Source organism: Nelumbo nucifera, chromosome 1 (genome assembly GCF_055504915.1).
Source record: "Nelumbo nucifera cultivar China Antique chromosome 1, China Antique-T2T, whole genome shotgun sequence".
Classification (NCBI taxonomy): Eukaryota; Viridiplantae; Streptophyta; class Magnoliopsida; order Proteales; family Nelumbonaceae; genus Nelumbo; species Nelumbo nucifera.
This window is the reverse complement of record NC_142649.1, coordinates 73,019,930-73,038,236: the sequence shown is the minus strand read 5'-3', so window position 1 is coordinate 73,038,236 and position 18,307 is coordinate 73,019,930. Positions and strand designations below refer to the sequence as shown.

General features: G+C 36.5%; 1 protein-coding gene across 3 annotated transcripts in view; it reads right to left on the bottom strand.

The window, feature by feature from the left end:
- Window positions 1-13,670, bottom strand: part of LOC104604870 (rab GTPase-activating protein 22-like) — a 34,768-nt gene extending 21,098 nt beyond the window's left edge. The window contains exons 1-5 of one of the 3 annotated variants that reach the window (XM_088903724.1): window positions 13,080-13,628; window positions 5,719-5,814; window positions 3,899-4,002; window positions 3,313-3,510; window positions 3,104-3,279 (exon numbers count right to left, since the gene is read on the bottom strand). In XM_088903724.1, the coding sequence (XP_088759850.1) occupies window positions 3,104-3,279; window positions 3,313-3,510; window positions 3,899-4,002; window positions 5,719-5,814; window positions 13,080-13,169 (664 nt within the window). In that variant the 5' untranslated portion in view covers window positions 13,170-13,628. Of the gene's footprint in view, window positions 1-3,103; window positions 3,511-3,898; window positions 4,003-5,718; window positions 5,815-13,079 lie in introns of all 3 variants that reach the window. The other 2 variants (XM_010269438.3, XM_088903726.1) reach the window with 2 other exon arrangements.
- Window positions 13,671-18,307: the final 4,637 nt, after the last annotated feature.

Sequence of the window (18,307 nt, the reverse complement as noted above, 5' to 3'; positions counted from 1 at the left end):
GGTCAATTTTTGCAGTATATAGCTTGGACCAACATTGGGTTATGGCCTTAATGGTGCTAACCCTTCTTTTGGTGTAGTAATATAATTTACATCTTACTTGTCAAAAGAAAGAAGTTGTTGAAAACGAAATTTCAAAAGGTTAAGTCTAGATTAAATATGATTGTTTTGCTAATCAGCTTCAAATTTCTCTAGCAACATGATTTATGCAATTGCCTCCTATTGAAAAGTTCATAGTCAAGAGAAGATATGTCCCGCTGAATCCTTTATGTTAATTCTTTTATATAGCTGTGGTTGGCTATGAGTATTATTGGTCAATTTTTGCAGTGTTACTACTTCGTATAAATAGAAAAAAGGGGGGCTGTGCAAGATATGTCTCACTGGAGTTACTATATTTATATCCCAGCAGAACATGTTTGTGATGCTTAATTCTGTCAATCTGTGGGGGCTTTAATCAGTCCCTTTGGGGATTTATGTTTCATGATCCTCCCCTTTCTTGTATGATGTTCTTCATCATGAATAAAATTTACTTTACCCTTTTTCAAAAAAATATACATATTTATATCCCAGCAGAATGGAGTGGCTGAGAGGAAAAATCAGTATTCCTTGAAGTTTCTTTTTTTTTCCTTGAAGTTTCAAGGAGTATTATAATCAAACCTTATGTCTATTCGATTCTTGAAATGTGTCCACCCTGCTACTTATTTGATTAATAGTAAACCCTTTCATGTTCTTGGTTTCAAAATACCATTTAGTCTTTTGTATCTTAATGATGAGTTGTTCTCCATTCCTATAATCCTATGAGGGTATTTCAGTGAATGTTCATGGTCCTCAAAGGTCAAATTTTATTTACCAAAAAAAAGGTCAAATTTGATCCTAAAGCTAGTAAGTGTGCTTCTTGGTTATGCATCAAATCAAAGAGGGTATGACTATTTTAATCCTATTACTGGAAGTTGATTTGTGTCTATGGATGTTACATATTTTGAATTCATACCATATTTTCCTCATCCTTTTGGTGGAAGGGGAGTATTGACATGTTTAACTCTTCCAAGGTTGCTCCTCTTTTAGTTCCAGTTCTTTTTACCTTGATTGATGCTTCCATTCATTCAGTTTTTTCTTCTTTTACTTCAGCTATGAGTCCTCAAAAGGAGCTACAGGCCTATCTAAGGCGTAAGAAGGTTGTTCCTCCTTCAGAAGCAAAGCTTCTTCCACCCTCATAACTCTGAAAGGACAGATCCAAGTATGCACTTACACAGTTTTGTTGACTTCACTGACATTGATATTCCTATTGCTTTAAGAAAGCGGAAACATTACTCGGCTATTCTCATCATATGTCTTAGTACTTTTATATGATCTTTTATCACATTCCTAATTTCCTATAGGTTTTTTCTTTTGTATCCTCTAAGTTTCTTCCTAAGAATGTGTCAAAGCATTGTCTAGGCCTGAGTGAAAGGAAATTATGCAAGTTAAGAAGGATGCCCTATTGAAGAATCAAACTCAGGATATTGTTGATTTGCTGGATGGGAAAGAATCAATGGGTTGTAAATGGGTCTTCATAGTGAAGTACAAGGCAAATGGCTCCATAAATAGGTGTAAAGCCAGATTGGTGGCTACAAGCTATACAAAGACATGTGAGTTGGATCATCTAGAGACTTTTTTACCTATTACAAAAAGTGAACAATGTTAGAGTTTCATTATCGCTTACAATTTCTACTCTTAGCCCTTATACCAATTAGATGTAAATAATGCTTTTCTAAACAGTAATCTAAATGAAAAGATTTATATGATTCTCCCATGTGGTTTCTATGGTAATTTGGAAAAGAGGAAGTATGCAAGTAGGAAAAATCTTTATATGAGCTGTAGTCTCTCTAGTCTTGGTTCAATCAGTTTAAGGGAGACTTGTTGAGAATTAGACTTACTCAAGTACAGTTAGGCCATACATTGTTTATCAAGAAGAAAAGTACTTTGCTTACAGCCCTCATTGCATATGTAGATGACATCATTTTAAATGGAAATAGTAGCTTGATCTAAGCATGATATATTTATTTCTCAGAAAAATGTGTAAATGGAAATTGCATATGTAAGGACCTAGGAGAACTACAATATTTCCTGGGTATTGATTATTGAGGTAGCTTGATACAAGCATGACATATTTGTTTCTCAGAGAAATGTGTTTTAGATTTACCAAAGGATGTAGGTAAACTAGGGGCCAAACTAGTTGATACACCTATTGAAAATTGATCCAAACCTATATTATCAACATCAGATAGAAAGTCATTAAAACACAACGGAATAATTCAGTGCTCAGTTGGGAAGCTCTTGTATTTCTGTATAATATAGCTAGACATTTCATATGTGGTAAGTATTGTCAGTCAGTTTATGCATACACCCAATGATACACATCTAGCTATGGTAGACAAAATTTAGCTTACTTAAAGGAACAGACAAGAAGAGGTATTTCGTTTCCCAATCATGGACTATATTTATGATGCAAATTAGGAACACAAATTGCAGTACACTACCTTCCCAAAGAACCCAGTACTTGACTAAATTCAGTTATCAACTTTGCATAGTACAGTTAAAGAAGGAAAACAAACATGGTTTGAAAGTGTTAACTCTGCATCATAACCATCCTGGTTCCAAGGTTAACCTTGGAATTAACATGGAATGTTCTATACATTTCCTAAAACTTACCATAGATAATATGTCTCTTTATCACATGATAATAATCAGTTTCTATGTTACTGGAATAGTTAAAGAAAATGGTAAGATAATATAATGAAACTTGATGATGCCTTAAGGCCCAGAGAACCAACAGTTTTTATATGCATATACTGTGTAAGCTACACATTGATTTGAAAGTTCAAATTCAGTTTGCAATCACAATAGTAAATAGTTACTGCAAGAATCTAAATTGAATCAGGTGGCATCAGTTTGCAACTCATGAAGGCAACATAAGAACCACCTATTTGTTTCTCTCTATATGCAAAACCAAGTATTGAAAAGAAAAAGAAATTATAGACAATATTTTAAGGTGAAACTACCTGCCAATAGTGCTGAAATTGTCATTTAAATGTATGAAATACCATAATTAAAGAGAAAGGTTTACCTATCTGATGTAGAGTGAGTTTCCATTGAATTATTTTCTTGTCCAGAATAATTTCACCTACTGGTGGTGGTGGCTTTGATACAGATTCTGATCCATTTGAACTTGCAGCATCTAATGTAGCATCATGTGATGTGTTGTCATTATCTAATGTAGCATCATGTGATGTGTTGTCATTATCTAATGTACCATCATGTGATGTGTTGTCATTAGAAGGCTCTGGCTTCACATCATCTTCATTTTTTTCTGCAGTTGAAGTAGGAACTTTATCTGGATTTGCTTCTAAAAGCACTAAAGGATCTTGAATAGGTACACCATCTTCAGTGATTAAGGGTGCAGTGATAATCCTTCCACTGCCAACAACAGGATCCATCTGCCTGCAATCTTCTTTCCACAAGGCATACTGCACCCTGAAGTTGCAAACACAAGAATGTTTTCATAGAAAAAAGTGGTATCAATCCCCTCGAATGTGCATGCCAAAGTATGGCTTCAAACCAAATGGAAGTATTTCCCTAAGTATCTTTTTACTGACACTATTCTCTCCTTCTCCTTTTAGCCCTAAATTAGGAATTATAGATGATCCAACCCTGGGATGAGATTTTATGATACTTTAATTAGGTGTAAGCCCATGCCTGGCCTGACTACAATACAAACCCTGGCTTGACACCAGTTTTTGACTGGTCATTTATGCACTAACCCTCATTATCCCATGTCCCTTTTTTTATAGTCACCGGTATGATATACGATATCATGCTTTAAGTTTCCAATATTTTGTATGAAGTAGGTAAGCCAAGTTACCTTCGATGTTGCCGTATCTGTTCTCGTTCCTCAAAGGTGCTATTAGGATCATAACAACCAAGTAGAAATTCCCAAACTTCTCCTCTAATTGAAGGATGAATACCCTGAGTTCATCCAAAAGAACGAAGTTTAACACTCACAGATTTTTTGCTTCTAAAAATTGATAGAAATAATAAAATTAAAAACCAGTGCCTTATTTAAAAGCTACAAGTTTCCTTTCACCAACATGACCAAAGGCATGTTGGTAATTTATTAACAAGTCAAGAAGATCTCTTTCATAATCCACTAACAAATGATAATGCTCATTGGAGAAAACCAAATTCACTTTTGTTGGTAATTTTGATAATCAGAAAGCACAATTATTAAATTAAGGGAATGAGAAGAAAAAAGTACATGAAACCCTTTCCTCTGAAGGATACAGAAGGAGAAAACAAAGCCAAAGATATTAAAAACTTAAGTTTATGTATAGATTCCTTATAACTCCATATCATTTTCTGAGCATGGAATCCAAAGAAACATGAAGTTCAAAAATGAAGACATGGACTAAACTGTGAAGGACAAAGATGATCTTGTGATCATACATAATTGTAGATTTCACCAGGAATGCCAGGAAAAAACAAATTGCTTGAATACAAAAATAAACAATACATATAGATTTATGTAATAAAACCTTGTTGAAGGTATCACAACAGCATAAAAAAAACAAAAAATAAAAAAATGAACAGAGAGAGAGAGGAGGAGAACATTAAGTGGGTTTTCAACCATTTAAAATATTAAAATGACATTTGAGATTAGTGACAACGAAGTTGCTATGATCCTTTAAAGCATTTAATTAGCATGGGTATTAAATAAAGAGAGACCTGATAATGAAAGAAAAAAACTGTCCAATAAAACCAAAGAAACCATAGAACAGAAAAATAGGTGAGAAATCAGAAGCAATTGGATAATGTGCAGACATCAAGTAGCCTCTCTTTAGCCTTTTCTTAAGAAGAGAAAAGAAGAAAGAAAAAAGGGAAAAAAACAAGGAAATACTTCTACCAATTCTTACAGAGAAGAATAATTACAGTATTGGATACCAACCTAATAGTAGAGGGTATGAATAACTGGAAGATAAGCTTAATGAAAAATAAAAAAAATAAATACAAAGAAAAGAAACTCAAAATAATGAAAATTCAAGATCTCCAATTTAAAAGCTTGCAATATGGGTTTCATTGGTTTCTATTTAAAAAGGGTGGAAAACAAAAGTTTTGATTGTAAAAGATTAAAAAATTAAATGAAATATTCTAAACTGAAAATTTCTCCACCCATTTCATGTAGAAACAAAAATCCATAATGACAATTGTTGATGATACTTCAAGAAGCCATCTCCGTGAAATACATTTATTCAGCCTAATATTTGGCCTCAAGCAATTCTAACTTGAAAGCATTGAAATAGGGTGATTTTCTAGTAATCCAGAGTCAACAATGACCAAATTTTTCAAAAAGAAAAAAAAAATATATATATATATATATATATAGAATCATGTAATAAGAAACTTTTTTGAGAAAAGTTAACCGATCATGTAATAAGAAACTTATAGATGATCCACTAAAAGTTCCAGCACCCACTTCAATAACCTGGTTTCTAAAAGGTTACCTACAAAAATAATTCATACAGCACAGACAACTATCAAAAGACAAGTTTGTCCAGAGACCATAAATAGTTAAAGATTTGAATACACATAATAAACAATGTTATAAGAATACCATCTCTCTTACAATATAGTGCATAGCCAAACTGTACAACATTTTTAACAGCTCATTGAGAAAATATGATATACCCCGTGTTGGATCCGGCCAAGTGTCTTCGAAATATCCAAGTGACCATCTGGACTAAATGCAGCATGCCATTTTCTTGCACTTAAAGTTTTACCAGCCTGCATAAACAGATTAGGCAGGAAAATTTAGATGTGGAAGGAATCAATGCACAAAACCATAGTGGATCTGGAAATACAGATCAAACTGAACTGACAGAAATAGATAAACAGATGCTCAAGATCCAAAATGTCACATTTAAAGAGTTTCAACAAGAAGAATTATCAATGGATTTAATCTTGATTATCCAAGTTCCTACAACACTACTCATCATAAGGAAATTAGGAAGTAGTCTAACAAGCATTGCATATTAGTTGGGCCAACAAGCATTACATATCAGTTGAAGTTGGCATGACGAGAAGCTAATTATTGATCCATTTACACATGACATTGAACCACTCCAATTGATTCTTATTCCAACTTTAATTGGAGACCAATGTCCATATCAGGAAAGTGAAAGAGAAGAAATTTCTCCCAAATTTGGATATTGAAAGTGGGTCACTAACTTCATCTGTCAGTGTTCAAAAATTGAAAAGAACAAGTAAGTGAAAGAGATTCTTAAAACTTGATGGATGAGGTGCAAGAAGACACATGCCTAAACAAAATGAGACACCACTTATCAAAGAAGAAAAGAAAATCTTAATATATAACAATGTGCAAACATAAATTATGAAAAAAAAATAGAATCCTGCTAACTCAATCGGTTAGATCATCAATGTTATCAACATGAAGGTGACAGTGTAGTAGGTTCAAGTCCTACATAGACTAGACTATTCAAAGTTTCAAACTCTACAAAATCGTAGTTAGAACCTAGAACATAGTTGTTAAGATGTGCCGAATAGGGGTAGTTTAGTCTTCTTCTGTTTATTAAGTAACTTGCTTATGTGGCAGTGTTATTAGAGTTACTCTGCCCCACACTTTAAGTAAGGGCATTTCTGTCTTTGTAAACATTATTAGAATCTAATATAGATTAAGGGGGTCGACTGGATGGGAAAACCATCAGATTTTCGACAGACCCTTCTTCTTCTTCTTCTTCTTCTTCTTCTTCTTCTCCTCTTCCTGTTCGAACTACTGTAGCAGCAGTCGAAACATGGTATCAGAGCCATGCTCCTGACCTACGTCAGTTGGTAAAGCACCTCAGCATTGTTCGTGACTCTTCACCTTCGTTTTTGGTCAGTCAATGGAGAGAACTGGTTCGCCCTAGGTCAGAAACATTACAACTTGTCTCTCTGTTGCGCATAACCTTCTTCAACAAGGAAAGTGACTTCAGTAGTGAATGGTTGATTGATATTCTCAAAGGAAGGTCGGTTCTCTCTTCTTCTAGTGTTACTTATATTTCTGGGTAGAAACCCTACAAGAAGCTGTTAGTATTGATTAGAACCTAGAGAACTAGGTTCATTGTTGCCCTAGGAAGGGTTGTGTGTGCAGTAGCCGAATGGTGTAGGGCTGCTGTAAGTTGTTAAGTGGTGCTAGGGCTGCTGTAAGTGGCCGAGTGGTGTAAGGTGGAATGCAGTGACCTTGCCGAACTCCTTGTGGTTGTGTAATGCCCTTTTAAGTGTGTTAAACAAGTCTGAACTGGGTGCAGCAGATTTGACTGTGTTGTGGTGCTTGTGATGCACAATTTGTTTTGAGATTTGACTGTGTTGTGGTGCTTGTGATGCACAATTTGTTTTGAGTGGTTGTAAGAGGGCCTACTTGTGATTAGTGAATGGTAAACTGATGCTTATGTGTGACGTAAGTGTGTGAAGTCAGCAGTAGTGTGAATAAGAACAAGTGTGTGCTTCCACTGTTGTGTTTAGAGGCTGCAATAGGTGCTGAAATATCAAACTGTGAACAACATCAATCAGCTTGTAGCTGAGAAGTAAAGTTAGAGGCAACTGTGAAAGAGTACAATGGCAGCAATAGGAGATGGCTACAATGATCAAAAACCTAGTGTAGTAATTTCCTCCGACTACCTAGGGGTACAAATGACCTCAATTAAGCTAAATGGGGAGAACTATATTCCATGGGCTAAATCAGTGGAAGTTTTTCCCAAGGCAAAGAAGAAAGTAAAGCATGTAAGAGATGAGAAGCCACCAGTTGACTCTCCAGGGTTTGATGATTGGGAACAAGAAGATGCTCAAATCATGACTTGGTTGTGGAATAGTATGGAACCCAAAATCAGTGCCAACTTCATGTTCCTTGATACGGCTAAGGATATATGGGAGCATGCTAAGAAGCTATATTCTGGACAAGATAACACAACAAGAGTATATCAGCTGTATCAGGAGTACTTTGATTTACAACAAGGAACCAAAACACTAGAAGAGTACTATGCCTGCATGAAGAATATAAGGAATGAACTCAATGTCTATCATCCCCTTACTCCAGATATTCAAGTTCAACAACAGCAAAGGGAGCAGCTAGATGTTACAAGATTTTTAGTGGGGCTGAAGTCGGAATATGAACCAGTTAGAGCTCAAATATTGGGGGGCTCTACTCTTCCTACACTTGAGGAAGTATTCTCAAGACTTCGTAGAATTTCTTTGGGACAGACAGAGAACCCCACACAGTCTGATAGATCAGCACTTGTGACAGCTAGAGGTGGTGGACATAGTACAAGAGGGGGAGGTCATGCTCCCAGAGGGGGCCGTGGCAATTCCATGATTGGTCGGGGTGGCCGTAACTCAGGGGGAGGCCGTGGCAGAGGAAAAAATAACTCTACAAGTGTACTCATTGTGGTAGGGAAGGACACATAGTGAATTTCTGTTATGACCTACATGGTCCTCCCTCTAAATGGGCTAATCATGCTGTAGCAGGCGAGGTTGTTATTAGTGACAGTAAACTGGCAAACCGAACACCTCCCACATCTACATCTACTTCTACTTCTGGGAGGAAGATGGTGAGTGTTCCGCGTGATGAGTATGAACGGTTCCTTCAAACTACTTCACAGCATACCACTGCCACATATGCCCAATCAGGTATTGCTTGCATGTCATCTAAAACTCCTTCTTGGATTATTGACTCTGGAGCCTCAGATCATATGACCGGGACTCCAAGTGTGTTCTCTTCTCTTTCTAAAACCTCCACATCACAAACTGTTACACTTGCCAATGGGTCCTCATCTCCCATCTGTGGTGTTGGTAAAGTTGGCATGGCTTTTGTCCCCTTATCATCTGTTTTATATGTACCTAAGTTTCCATTCAATCTTATGTTTGTTAGTAAAATAACCAAAGCTCTTAACTGCTCTGTTACCTTCTTTCCTTCCACTTGTGTTTTTCAGGATCTCAAGACGGGGAAGAAGATTGGTGGGGGGCATGAAGCTGGTGAATTGTATTACCTTGACGGTGGTGGATCTTCAATTGCACTTCAGACTTCTCTTACTCCTCTACAATGGCATTGCCGACTGGGACATCCATCTCTCAAGGTTCTCAAGATGTTGGTTCCATCATTGAGTTAGTTGTCAGTTTTACAATGTGAGTCATGTCAGTTTGGTAAACACTGTCGTGTGTCCTTCAGTCCAAGAGTTGAGAGCCGTATGTTGAGTCCTTTCTCTTTGGTTCATTCAGATGTTTGGGATCCAATCAAAATAGAGTCTTATAATGGGTACAAGTATTTTGTCTCCTTTATTGATGATTATTCAAGAATGACATGGATTTACTTAATGAAAGAAAAAAGTGAATTATTTTCCATTTTTCAAAAATTCCATGCTGAAATACGCACACAATTTGGTGTTCCAATCAAAGTTCTTTGTTCAGATAATGGTCGTGAATACTTTCTTACTTCATTTCAACAGTATTTAGAACAGCATGGCATTATTCATCAGACCTCGTGTGCTTTCACCCCTCAACAAAATGGGGTGGCTGAACGGAAGAATCGTCATCTTCTTGAAATTGCTCGGTTTATGCTTCACCACATGAATGTTCCTAAACGGTTTTGGAGTGATGCTGTACTCACTGCATGTTTTCTCATTAATCGGATGCCCTCCTTTATTCTTCATGGTCGGTCCCCCTTCTCAATCTTGTTTCTCACTTTATCTCCGTTTCCATTAACTCCTCGTGTCTTTGGTTGTGTGTGCTTTGTTCATAATCTGAGTCCTGGAATAGACAAGCTAGATGCACGCTCAATTAAATGTGTCTTCCTTGGCTACTCTCGGACTCAAAAAGGGTACAAGTGTTATAATCCCATTGCCCGAAAGTGCTATGCCTGCCCTGATGTCACCTTTTTTGAGTCTGTCCCCTTCTTCTCCAGTCATGAAGCACCCTTGTCCTCACCCTTACCTCCTCTTCCTCTTCCTGTCAGTGATTCAGTTCCAAAGGCTGTTGTTGGAGTAGACTCATCATCTCATCCAGTGCAGGTCACCACTGAACAACCACCGATCCGACAAGTGTATACACGTCGAACAACACCGGCCCCTCCTCCTGATCCTACCTCATCTGCGGATCCTCTCATGGCTCCTATTACTGAACCTTTAGACCTTGACCTACCCATTGCCTTACGGAAAGGTAAACGTAGTTCTACACTCCATCCCATTTCCAATTTTGTTTCATTATCTCGTCTTTCTACCTCACATCGCCAATTTGTTTCACTTTTGTCTTCTATTTCCATACCTAACAATGTTCAAGAAGCTCTTAGTTCACCTGGATGGCGGTGGGCAATGGAGGAGGAACTTTCTGCTCTTCAACATACTCAAACGTGGGAACTTACTACTCTCCCACCTAGCAAGCATGCCGTGGGCTGTAAATGGGTGTATACTGTGAAATACTTGCCAGATGGTAGTGTGGAGCGCCTGAAGGCCAGACTTGTTGCTAAAGGTTACTCACAGTTGTATGGTGTGGACTACATGGAGACATTCTCTCCGGTGGCTAAAATTGGTTCCGTTCGTGTCCTAATTTCCTTGGCAGTTATGTATGATTGGCCTCTCCTTCAACTTGACATAAAGAATGCTTTCCTCCATGGTGATCTAGTGGAGGAGGTATATATGGAGCAACCACCTGGGTTTGTTGTTCAGGGGGAGGGTGGTAAGGTGTGCAAGCTAAAGAAAGCAATTTATGGGTTGAAGCAATCTCCGCGTGCTTGGTTTGGGAAGTTCAGCGAAATGGTGAAGAGTTTTGGAATGAAGCAATGCCAAGTTGATCACTCAGTGTTCAGCTATGACTCAGAAGCTGGGAAGATTTTATTAGTGGTCTATGTGGATGATATTGTCATCACTGGTAGTGATAAATTGGGGATTGGCAAACTAAAGGTATTTCTACAAAATCATTTTCAAACAAAGGACCTTGGAACATTAAAGTATTTCTTGGAAATAGAGGTTGCCAGGTCAAAACAATGTGTGAATCTGTGCCAAAGGAAATATGTCATTGATCTATTGGAAGAAACAGGACTGTTAGGTGCAAAACCGGCTGAGACCCCTATGGAACCAAATGTTAAGTTGAGCAGTGATACAGGAGAAGTATTTGAAGATCCTAGAAGGTATAGACAACTAGTGGGAAAGCTGAACTATCTGACTATCACGAGACCCGACATCTCCTTTGCAGTCAGTGTGGTGAGCCAATTCATGCAGAACCCCCGTATACCTCACTGGGATGCAGTCCTTAGAATTGTGAGGTATCTGAAAGGAGCTCCAGGCCGTGGGCTATTGTATAAACCAGGAGGAAAACTTGAAGTAGTTGGGTATACAGATGCAGACTGGGCAGGCTCAGTGAGTGACAGAAGATCTACTACAGGCTATTGCACATTTCTAAGAGGAAATCTTGTGACATGGAAGAGTAAAAAAGCAGACGGTTGTGGCCAGAAGCAGTGCTGAAGCCGAATATAGGGCCATGGCTCACATTACCTGTGAATTAGTGTGGCTGAGGAATCTCCTACAAGAAATTGGGTTTCACATGGATAAACCTATGAGATTGTACTGTGACAACCAAGCTGCACTCCATATCTCATCCAATCCTGTCTTTCATGAGAGAACAAAGCACATAGAGATTGATTGCCACTTTGTGAGAGAGAAGGTTCTTACTGGAGAGATAAATACAAAACATGTGGGCTCCAATGACCAGTGGGCAGATTTGTTTACAAAAGCTCTAAGCTCAAGAAAAGTGAACTATCTATGTAACAAGCTGGGATTATATGACATATATTCTCCAGCTTGAGGGAGAGTGTTAAGATGTGTCGAATAGGGGTAGTTTAGTCTTCTTCTGTTTATTAAGTAACTTGCTTATGTGGCAGTGTTATTAGAGTTACTCTGCCCCACACTTAAGTAAGGGCATTTCTGTCTTTGTAAACATTATTAGAATCTAATATAGATTAAGGGGGTCGACTAGATGGGAAACCATCAAATTTTCGACAGACCCTTCTTCTTCTTCTTCTTCTTCTTCTTCTTCTTCCTGTTCGAACTACTGTAGCAGCAGTCGAAACAATAGTAAATTACCTAATTCAAACATCAACTTAGAGTTAATTCAGAAAAACATAGAAACAAGACAAGTAAGATGCACCCCATAAAATGAGTCTCGCTTGCAAGTCTAGATGCACCTCTTAAAACATCAATCTACAAAGAGTTCACTTCTACTTTTCCATAAAGTGAAATTGTTTGTATTTTCTTTTAGGTGTCCATTCTCCCACAAAATGAAATCATTTGAACATTCGTTATAACTTAATACAAATTAAATAAGAATAATTATCTTAACAGCAGTAGCTCTTGGCATTTCAAAGCTTAAATGTGCAGGTCTAGCTGACTTGTATATAGCATTTTTTATAGTAAATCAATTACTCTAAATTATATACTTGTTTATGTTACCATTAAGATCTGGAAATACCTCAGTATGTGATTGAATGTCCTAGTAGTTAGAACCATTCTCTGGGAGGGAATTGGTTAGTAATATGTTTTAGATGATCTTGGATTTGAAACGATGGAAGATAATTTAAAAATGCAGGGAAAGAAAGACCTAACAAGCATGCTGAAATTGCCGGGAATGTGTCCAAGGTCAATTTGACAGAGGCCCCAACCAAATGGTGCCATTAGATGTTTCAATCTGTTAGAGTGTTTGCCAAGATGTCCTTGGAACATTAGTAGGAACGTATTGTTTATAACCTGGCATCAAGAAAACCAGGTAAAATTCGCAAATGCCGCAGGCAAAACAACTTTTTCCAATGGCAACAAAGAGAGACACAAGCACATCAAAATTCGACAATGCATATATTCTCCCAAGAACATAAAATTCTTAAATTGCATGTGTAATTGGCAGTAATCTAAATTAGCAAATAAAACACTGAACCCAACAAAACCAGCAACAGCCTCAAATATTTAACAACATACGAATAGAATAAAGATTGCAGAAAAGCAAAATAATCGAACCCTGATCTTGAACCGACTCTTCGGAACATCGGTGCATTCGGGCCGGACTTCATAAAAGGAATCCGCAGGAGTTCCGGGGTCCCTCCACATGCCGAATCGAAAGCTTATCCCAAGAAATCAAGAAATGGAGGCGAATTTCAATCACTAAATATATATTCAGAAACACCAGATTGGGGATGAAACGGAATCTCCAGGTGCCAAAAATTTCGACCAGCACAAACGAACTGGGCCCCCCCCCTTACAAGATCAACTCAATAGAAAATGTTAAACACTTACAGGGGAACCAGATCGGGTGCTGGTGAAAGCAAGACCAATCGACCGATTCACAGAAATAGAAAGAAGGGGGAACGATGAAAGAAGAAGACGAAGAAGGATTATCTCTGGCTTTTTTTTTACTAGTTAGTTTGTTTTTCTTATTATTTTTCGATATTTGTTACGTGGAGCTCATCATGGTTTTGTCCGCCAAAATGCTGAAAATGGTCGGAGCGTCTCCCCCATCCTCTCCATATGGAACGGCCGTTAAATGCGCTTCTCCTTCCCTCCAACTTCTCCGACCATCGCTTTCCACCTTCTTATTTCACATCTATTTCTGGTCTTTTTCCGGTTTTTCCATTACTTTAATTTACCCAACGAGACGAGAGTCGATCAGTCGAGAGAGAGCGCGCGCGCGCGTCCTGTCCGTGCGACTCCTTCTCCTGTTGACTTAAGACAACTCTCACGCGCACGCGGTAAGAAATCTGATGTAAAAGACCAGAGACCATCCATCAAACAGGAATCGGTCAATACATTCATTTCTCCTACCTTATATTTTGGGCCTAGTGTCATTTTAGTCCTCCAACTTTAAAATGTGATAATTTATCATCCAATTTTTCAAAATGTGTCAATCCAGTGCCTGTCATTAACCAGTCCATCAATCATTCATTAAGTGGCATTTGAAAAAACATAAATTCCCTTCGAGTGTCATCTAATTCTCTTTATCAACCATACAAATGTTGATAGAAAATGAACAGTCCCAAATCTTAGACGTGGCCCCAACTTTCTTGAATAGAAGAGGCAATGATTTGGGACTATTCATTTTTTATCAACATTTGAATGATTGATAAAGGGAATTAGATAACACTCAAAGGGCATTTATATCTTTTCAAGTACCACTTAACGGCTGGTTGACAGACTGGTTAATGGTAGGTATTGGATTGACACGTTTTGAAAGTTCGAGTGCTAAATTATCACGTTTTAAAGTTTGGGGATCAAAGTAGCACTAGGCCCAAAGTACAGGGTACTAATAAAAAAATCTCCCATCTTTTTCTATGCTCGAATATTTCATTATTCCACTTATTATTTCTATATCTATATTGAAGAGTCAATTGGCTTGGCTCAGTTGGTAAGCTCTCTGGTTGGTTGGTTGTAATAGTTGGGATCAGGGGTATTAATGGATTATGTTTGGGTTGAATCCAGTCTAAACTAAACTAATTTGAACATATTGGATGGTCCAATAAGACATATTGAATCAGACCCATCCAAACTTATTGGTCCAAAGTAATTATTATATTAGATAGGACCTGGTCTATTTGTAATGGTTTTACATCGGATCGGGTTGGATTGAACCAATATTCAGTCTATAGACAAAACATAAGAGTAGGGGTGTCAATGGATCAGGTTTGGGTTGAACACAATCTGATTTAAACCCAATTTGAACAGGTCAGATGGTCAAATAAGACATTGAACTAGAGTAGTCCAACGCAAAATATTTATTGGATTGGATTCAACCTGGTCTATATATAATGGACTCATATTGAACTAGATTGGATTGGACCAATATCCAGTTCATTGACAAACCTAGTTGGAACTTGGGATTTAAGTCCCACCTTGACCAAGGTTGATGGGGTTATGGGTTTGTGAACAGGCTACCCCCATTAAAAAAGAAAACAAAACAAAATTCTGGGTTGAAAAGCTTATAACCAATCAGGTGGTAGTTATCAAAATTCACACCAAGGGGGTTGTTGATTGAAGTTTTATTATTTTTTCCTTTCGCTGGCATGAGCATTAAATGGCAATTCTTCGTGTTGCTTGGTTTTTAATTAAAGAATACAACAGGTATACTCATAAATTATTAATAAATATATGACATTAAATAAAATAGAATAGAAAAACAAGATTCATGTAACCAACCCCATCTTAGAAGCATGGTTGTTAGTTGCATTCAATATTATAAACATTTTTCTTTACATAGGAAAGTTATCTAAAATCTCTCTTCACCTTACTTGGTAAATGTCTGAAAGTCCCCTCAACTTTTAGCTACCTCTAGTGGCTCCCTCTCAGAGACAAAAAGTAAAGAGAACAAACAATAAATCTTTTGTTACTAACCTAATTATCATGTTGATTGCATACCTTCATTCATATGATAATTTTATCTTTATTATATAATAATGTCAATATACCTAAAAATACGATCAAAACATAATTAGCCAATAAACTAAAGCAATAAAATGTATGAAAATAAATAGTGCCAAGTCTTAATGAACTAAATGGCCATAAGGAAAAGGTAGGGAAACTTATACAAACCTTGTGCAGGTTTCCCTACCTTTTCTTTAAAACCAAACACAGCCTTTAGTTACTTACTATCTCAAAAAGCTGTAGTTTTAAAATTTAAGTCATAGAGAGAACATCAAATTGTCTACCATAATTGTTTTCATTAGTCAATATTGAAATCTTGCACCACTAATATGTAAAAGAAAAAGCCATTAATTACCTAATATTGATCTTGCTATTTGGGGTCTTACGAGGGGTGGACTGGATATGGACCTAATTTTCAACCTTTTTGCATCAATAATTTTATCTTATAACAGAAAAGACTTCATCAAGCTAATAATCAATAAAAATATTTAGGAAATTTCATTTTTATAATGGGATTCAACTTGGGCAATTCCAACCCGAGGAGGGTCCCAGCTTTTCATTTTCGATTAATAATAGCCATCTAATTTTTCAATTATTAAAAGAAAAGTTATCCATAAATAACGTAGGGCTTATCTAGATTATATGATAAGGCTTTTGGGGCCGAACTTTTTCTCTTATGAGCCTATGGTGGATAAGAACGCAATTTGCTAAAATACAATCCACAACCCTAATCCTATTGAGATTTTCGAGATCAAAGGAAAATATATTATCAAGACCAATGGATGTTTTAGGCCTTTCTGAACCCAGCCTAGGTCTCATGACTGGGTTTGCTAATGGATTTTTTGCTTTTTAGTACAAAAAAAAAAAAAACAGCCCCAGGTCCAAGCCCAATCTAAAAAATCGAACCAAAAAATGCATTTAACCGAACTGACTGATATATGCATTTATATGAATATTATTTATATATTATATATAAATATATATATATATATATATATTATATTTATAATTGTCTATTTATAATATATACTATATTATAGATATACTACATATATTATATATATTTATTTATAATATATGTTATAAATAGTGTTTTTAAAACTGATTCGGAGGCCAAACTGTTTTTTCCTCTAGGTTTGCGAGTCACCGGTTTGATCGTCCAAGTCAAATGGGTCAGACCATGTCATGTCAGCAATACATAAATTTATATATCTATCTATCTATATATATATATATATATACACATATATATACACATTTATGTACATGTGTTAGGTATATATAAATATGTATTCTATCAATAAATAATATATAACTGTGCTCTACATGTAATATATGTATTATTTTATATTTAATTTATGTTTTTAATTTTTATTTATAAAAATATTAAAAATTGCAATTGAGGCAAAAAAAAGGGTTTTTTGGCAAAAATAGTGGGACAAGGCACCTACAGCCCTTTGGGATGCATATATCTCAAAAAGTTACCCAAAATAAAAAAAAAATCCCCTCAATCGAACATTAATCAAAGTGCAAAGTTATGGCCTCCTAAAGTTTGCATACACATTTAGTTGTGCAACCCGTGACCCGGTCTCCAAGTCAAATGGGTCAACGGCCCAACCATCCGGGTTGGACACTTTTTACTAAGTCAATGGGTTTTGACCATCCACCAGGTTTTACTAAAACAAGACCCAGAATCTTGACCAAGTGACGGTTTGAGTAATTCAACCAACCAAGTCAATGGTGGGTTGAAAACACGGATTATAAATATAAAAATAAAAAAAAACCGAATCAGTCAAAAACCAAAACCAGTCAACTAGTTAACCAATGGTACCGGTTTGGTTTTAGTTCAAAGATGTACAAAAATTGATAAAACCGATTTACTTTCAAAAAACCCCATAATTCAATTAATCGAAATGTGAGCATCCCTAGTTAAATCTAAATCTAAATCTATATATACTTTCTCTCCCACCCCTTTCCTAATTTCTTAGAATTTTGAATTTTCTATTTTTTTAATCCACGTAATTACTATGAAAGCCAATCACACTCGAGAGACATTTGGACTTCCAAAGCATCTCTCGCAGGTTTTCGTTTGGACTTCCAAAGCATCTCTCTCAGAGGTTTTCGTTTGAACTTCCAAAGCATCTCTTGCAGGCATGGTTCAAAGTATCGATACGATACGCTCGATACTGGATGTATCGTAACGTATCTTTTGAAAAAGATATAGTCCGAAATGCCTATTTCTAGGGTTTTGGACCCCCAATTTTTTTAATAATAAAAAATATCTTATAAGTTTTCCAAAAAACTAAACTTTGAAAACAACTAAAAAAAAAAGTATGTATCAGCCGTTTCTAAGTACCGAAACTCGTATTGTATCGATACTTTGAACCTTGCTTGTAGGTTTTAGCTTCAAACCTGTATTTCAAACATCTGAGATCGTTTTCTCTCTCTATCTCTCTCTCTCTTTTTCTTCTTCATATTTGTTGAGATTGTTGCATAGACAGTTTCCAGATAGTTGCAGAGTTAGTTCCAAATGTATGAGATCATCTTCTTTTTTCCCTCATGTTTGGTTTTCTTCTCCTTATTCCAACTCTCAAACCAATTATTTTTTGTTACAGAATTCGATTGAGAATATTTTTGCAAGGTTTTCTTCATTGGTTGCAGAGTTAATTTCTTCTCCTTATTCAAACTCACTTTCAGATTTGTTTTTTCTTTCGTTGGATTAACATTCTTTTTCAGCTTTGTTTTTTATTTAGCATTAATATTGCAGGTTTGTTTCTTCAGGCGAGTTAAACTTTGGTTCAAGTTCGGTTCTGGCGTTAAAGTTGTAGCAAGAA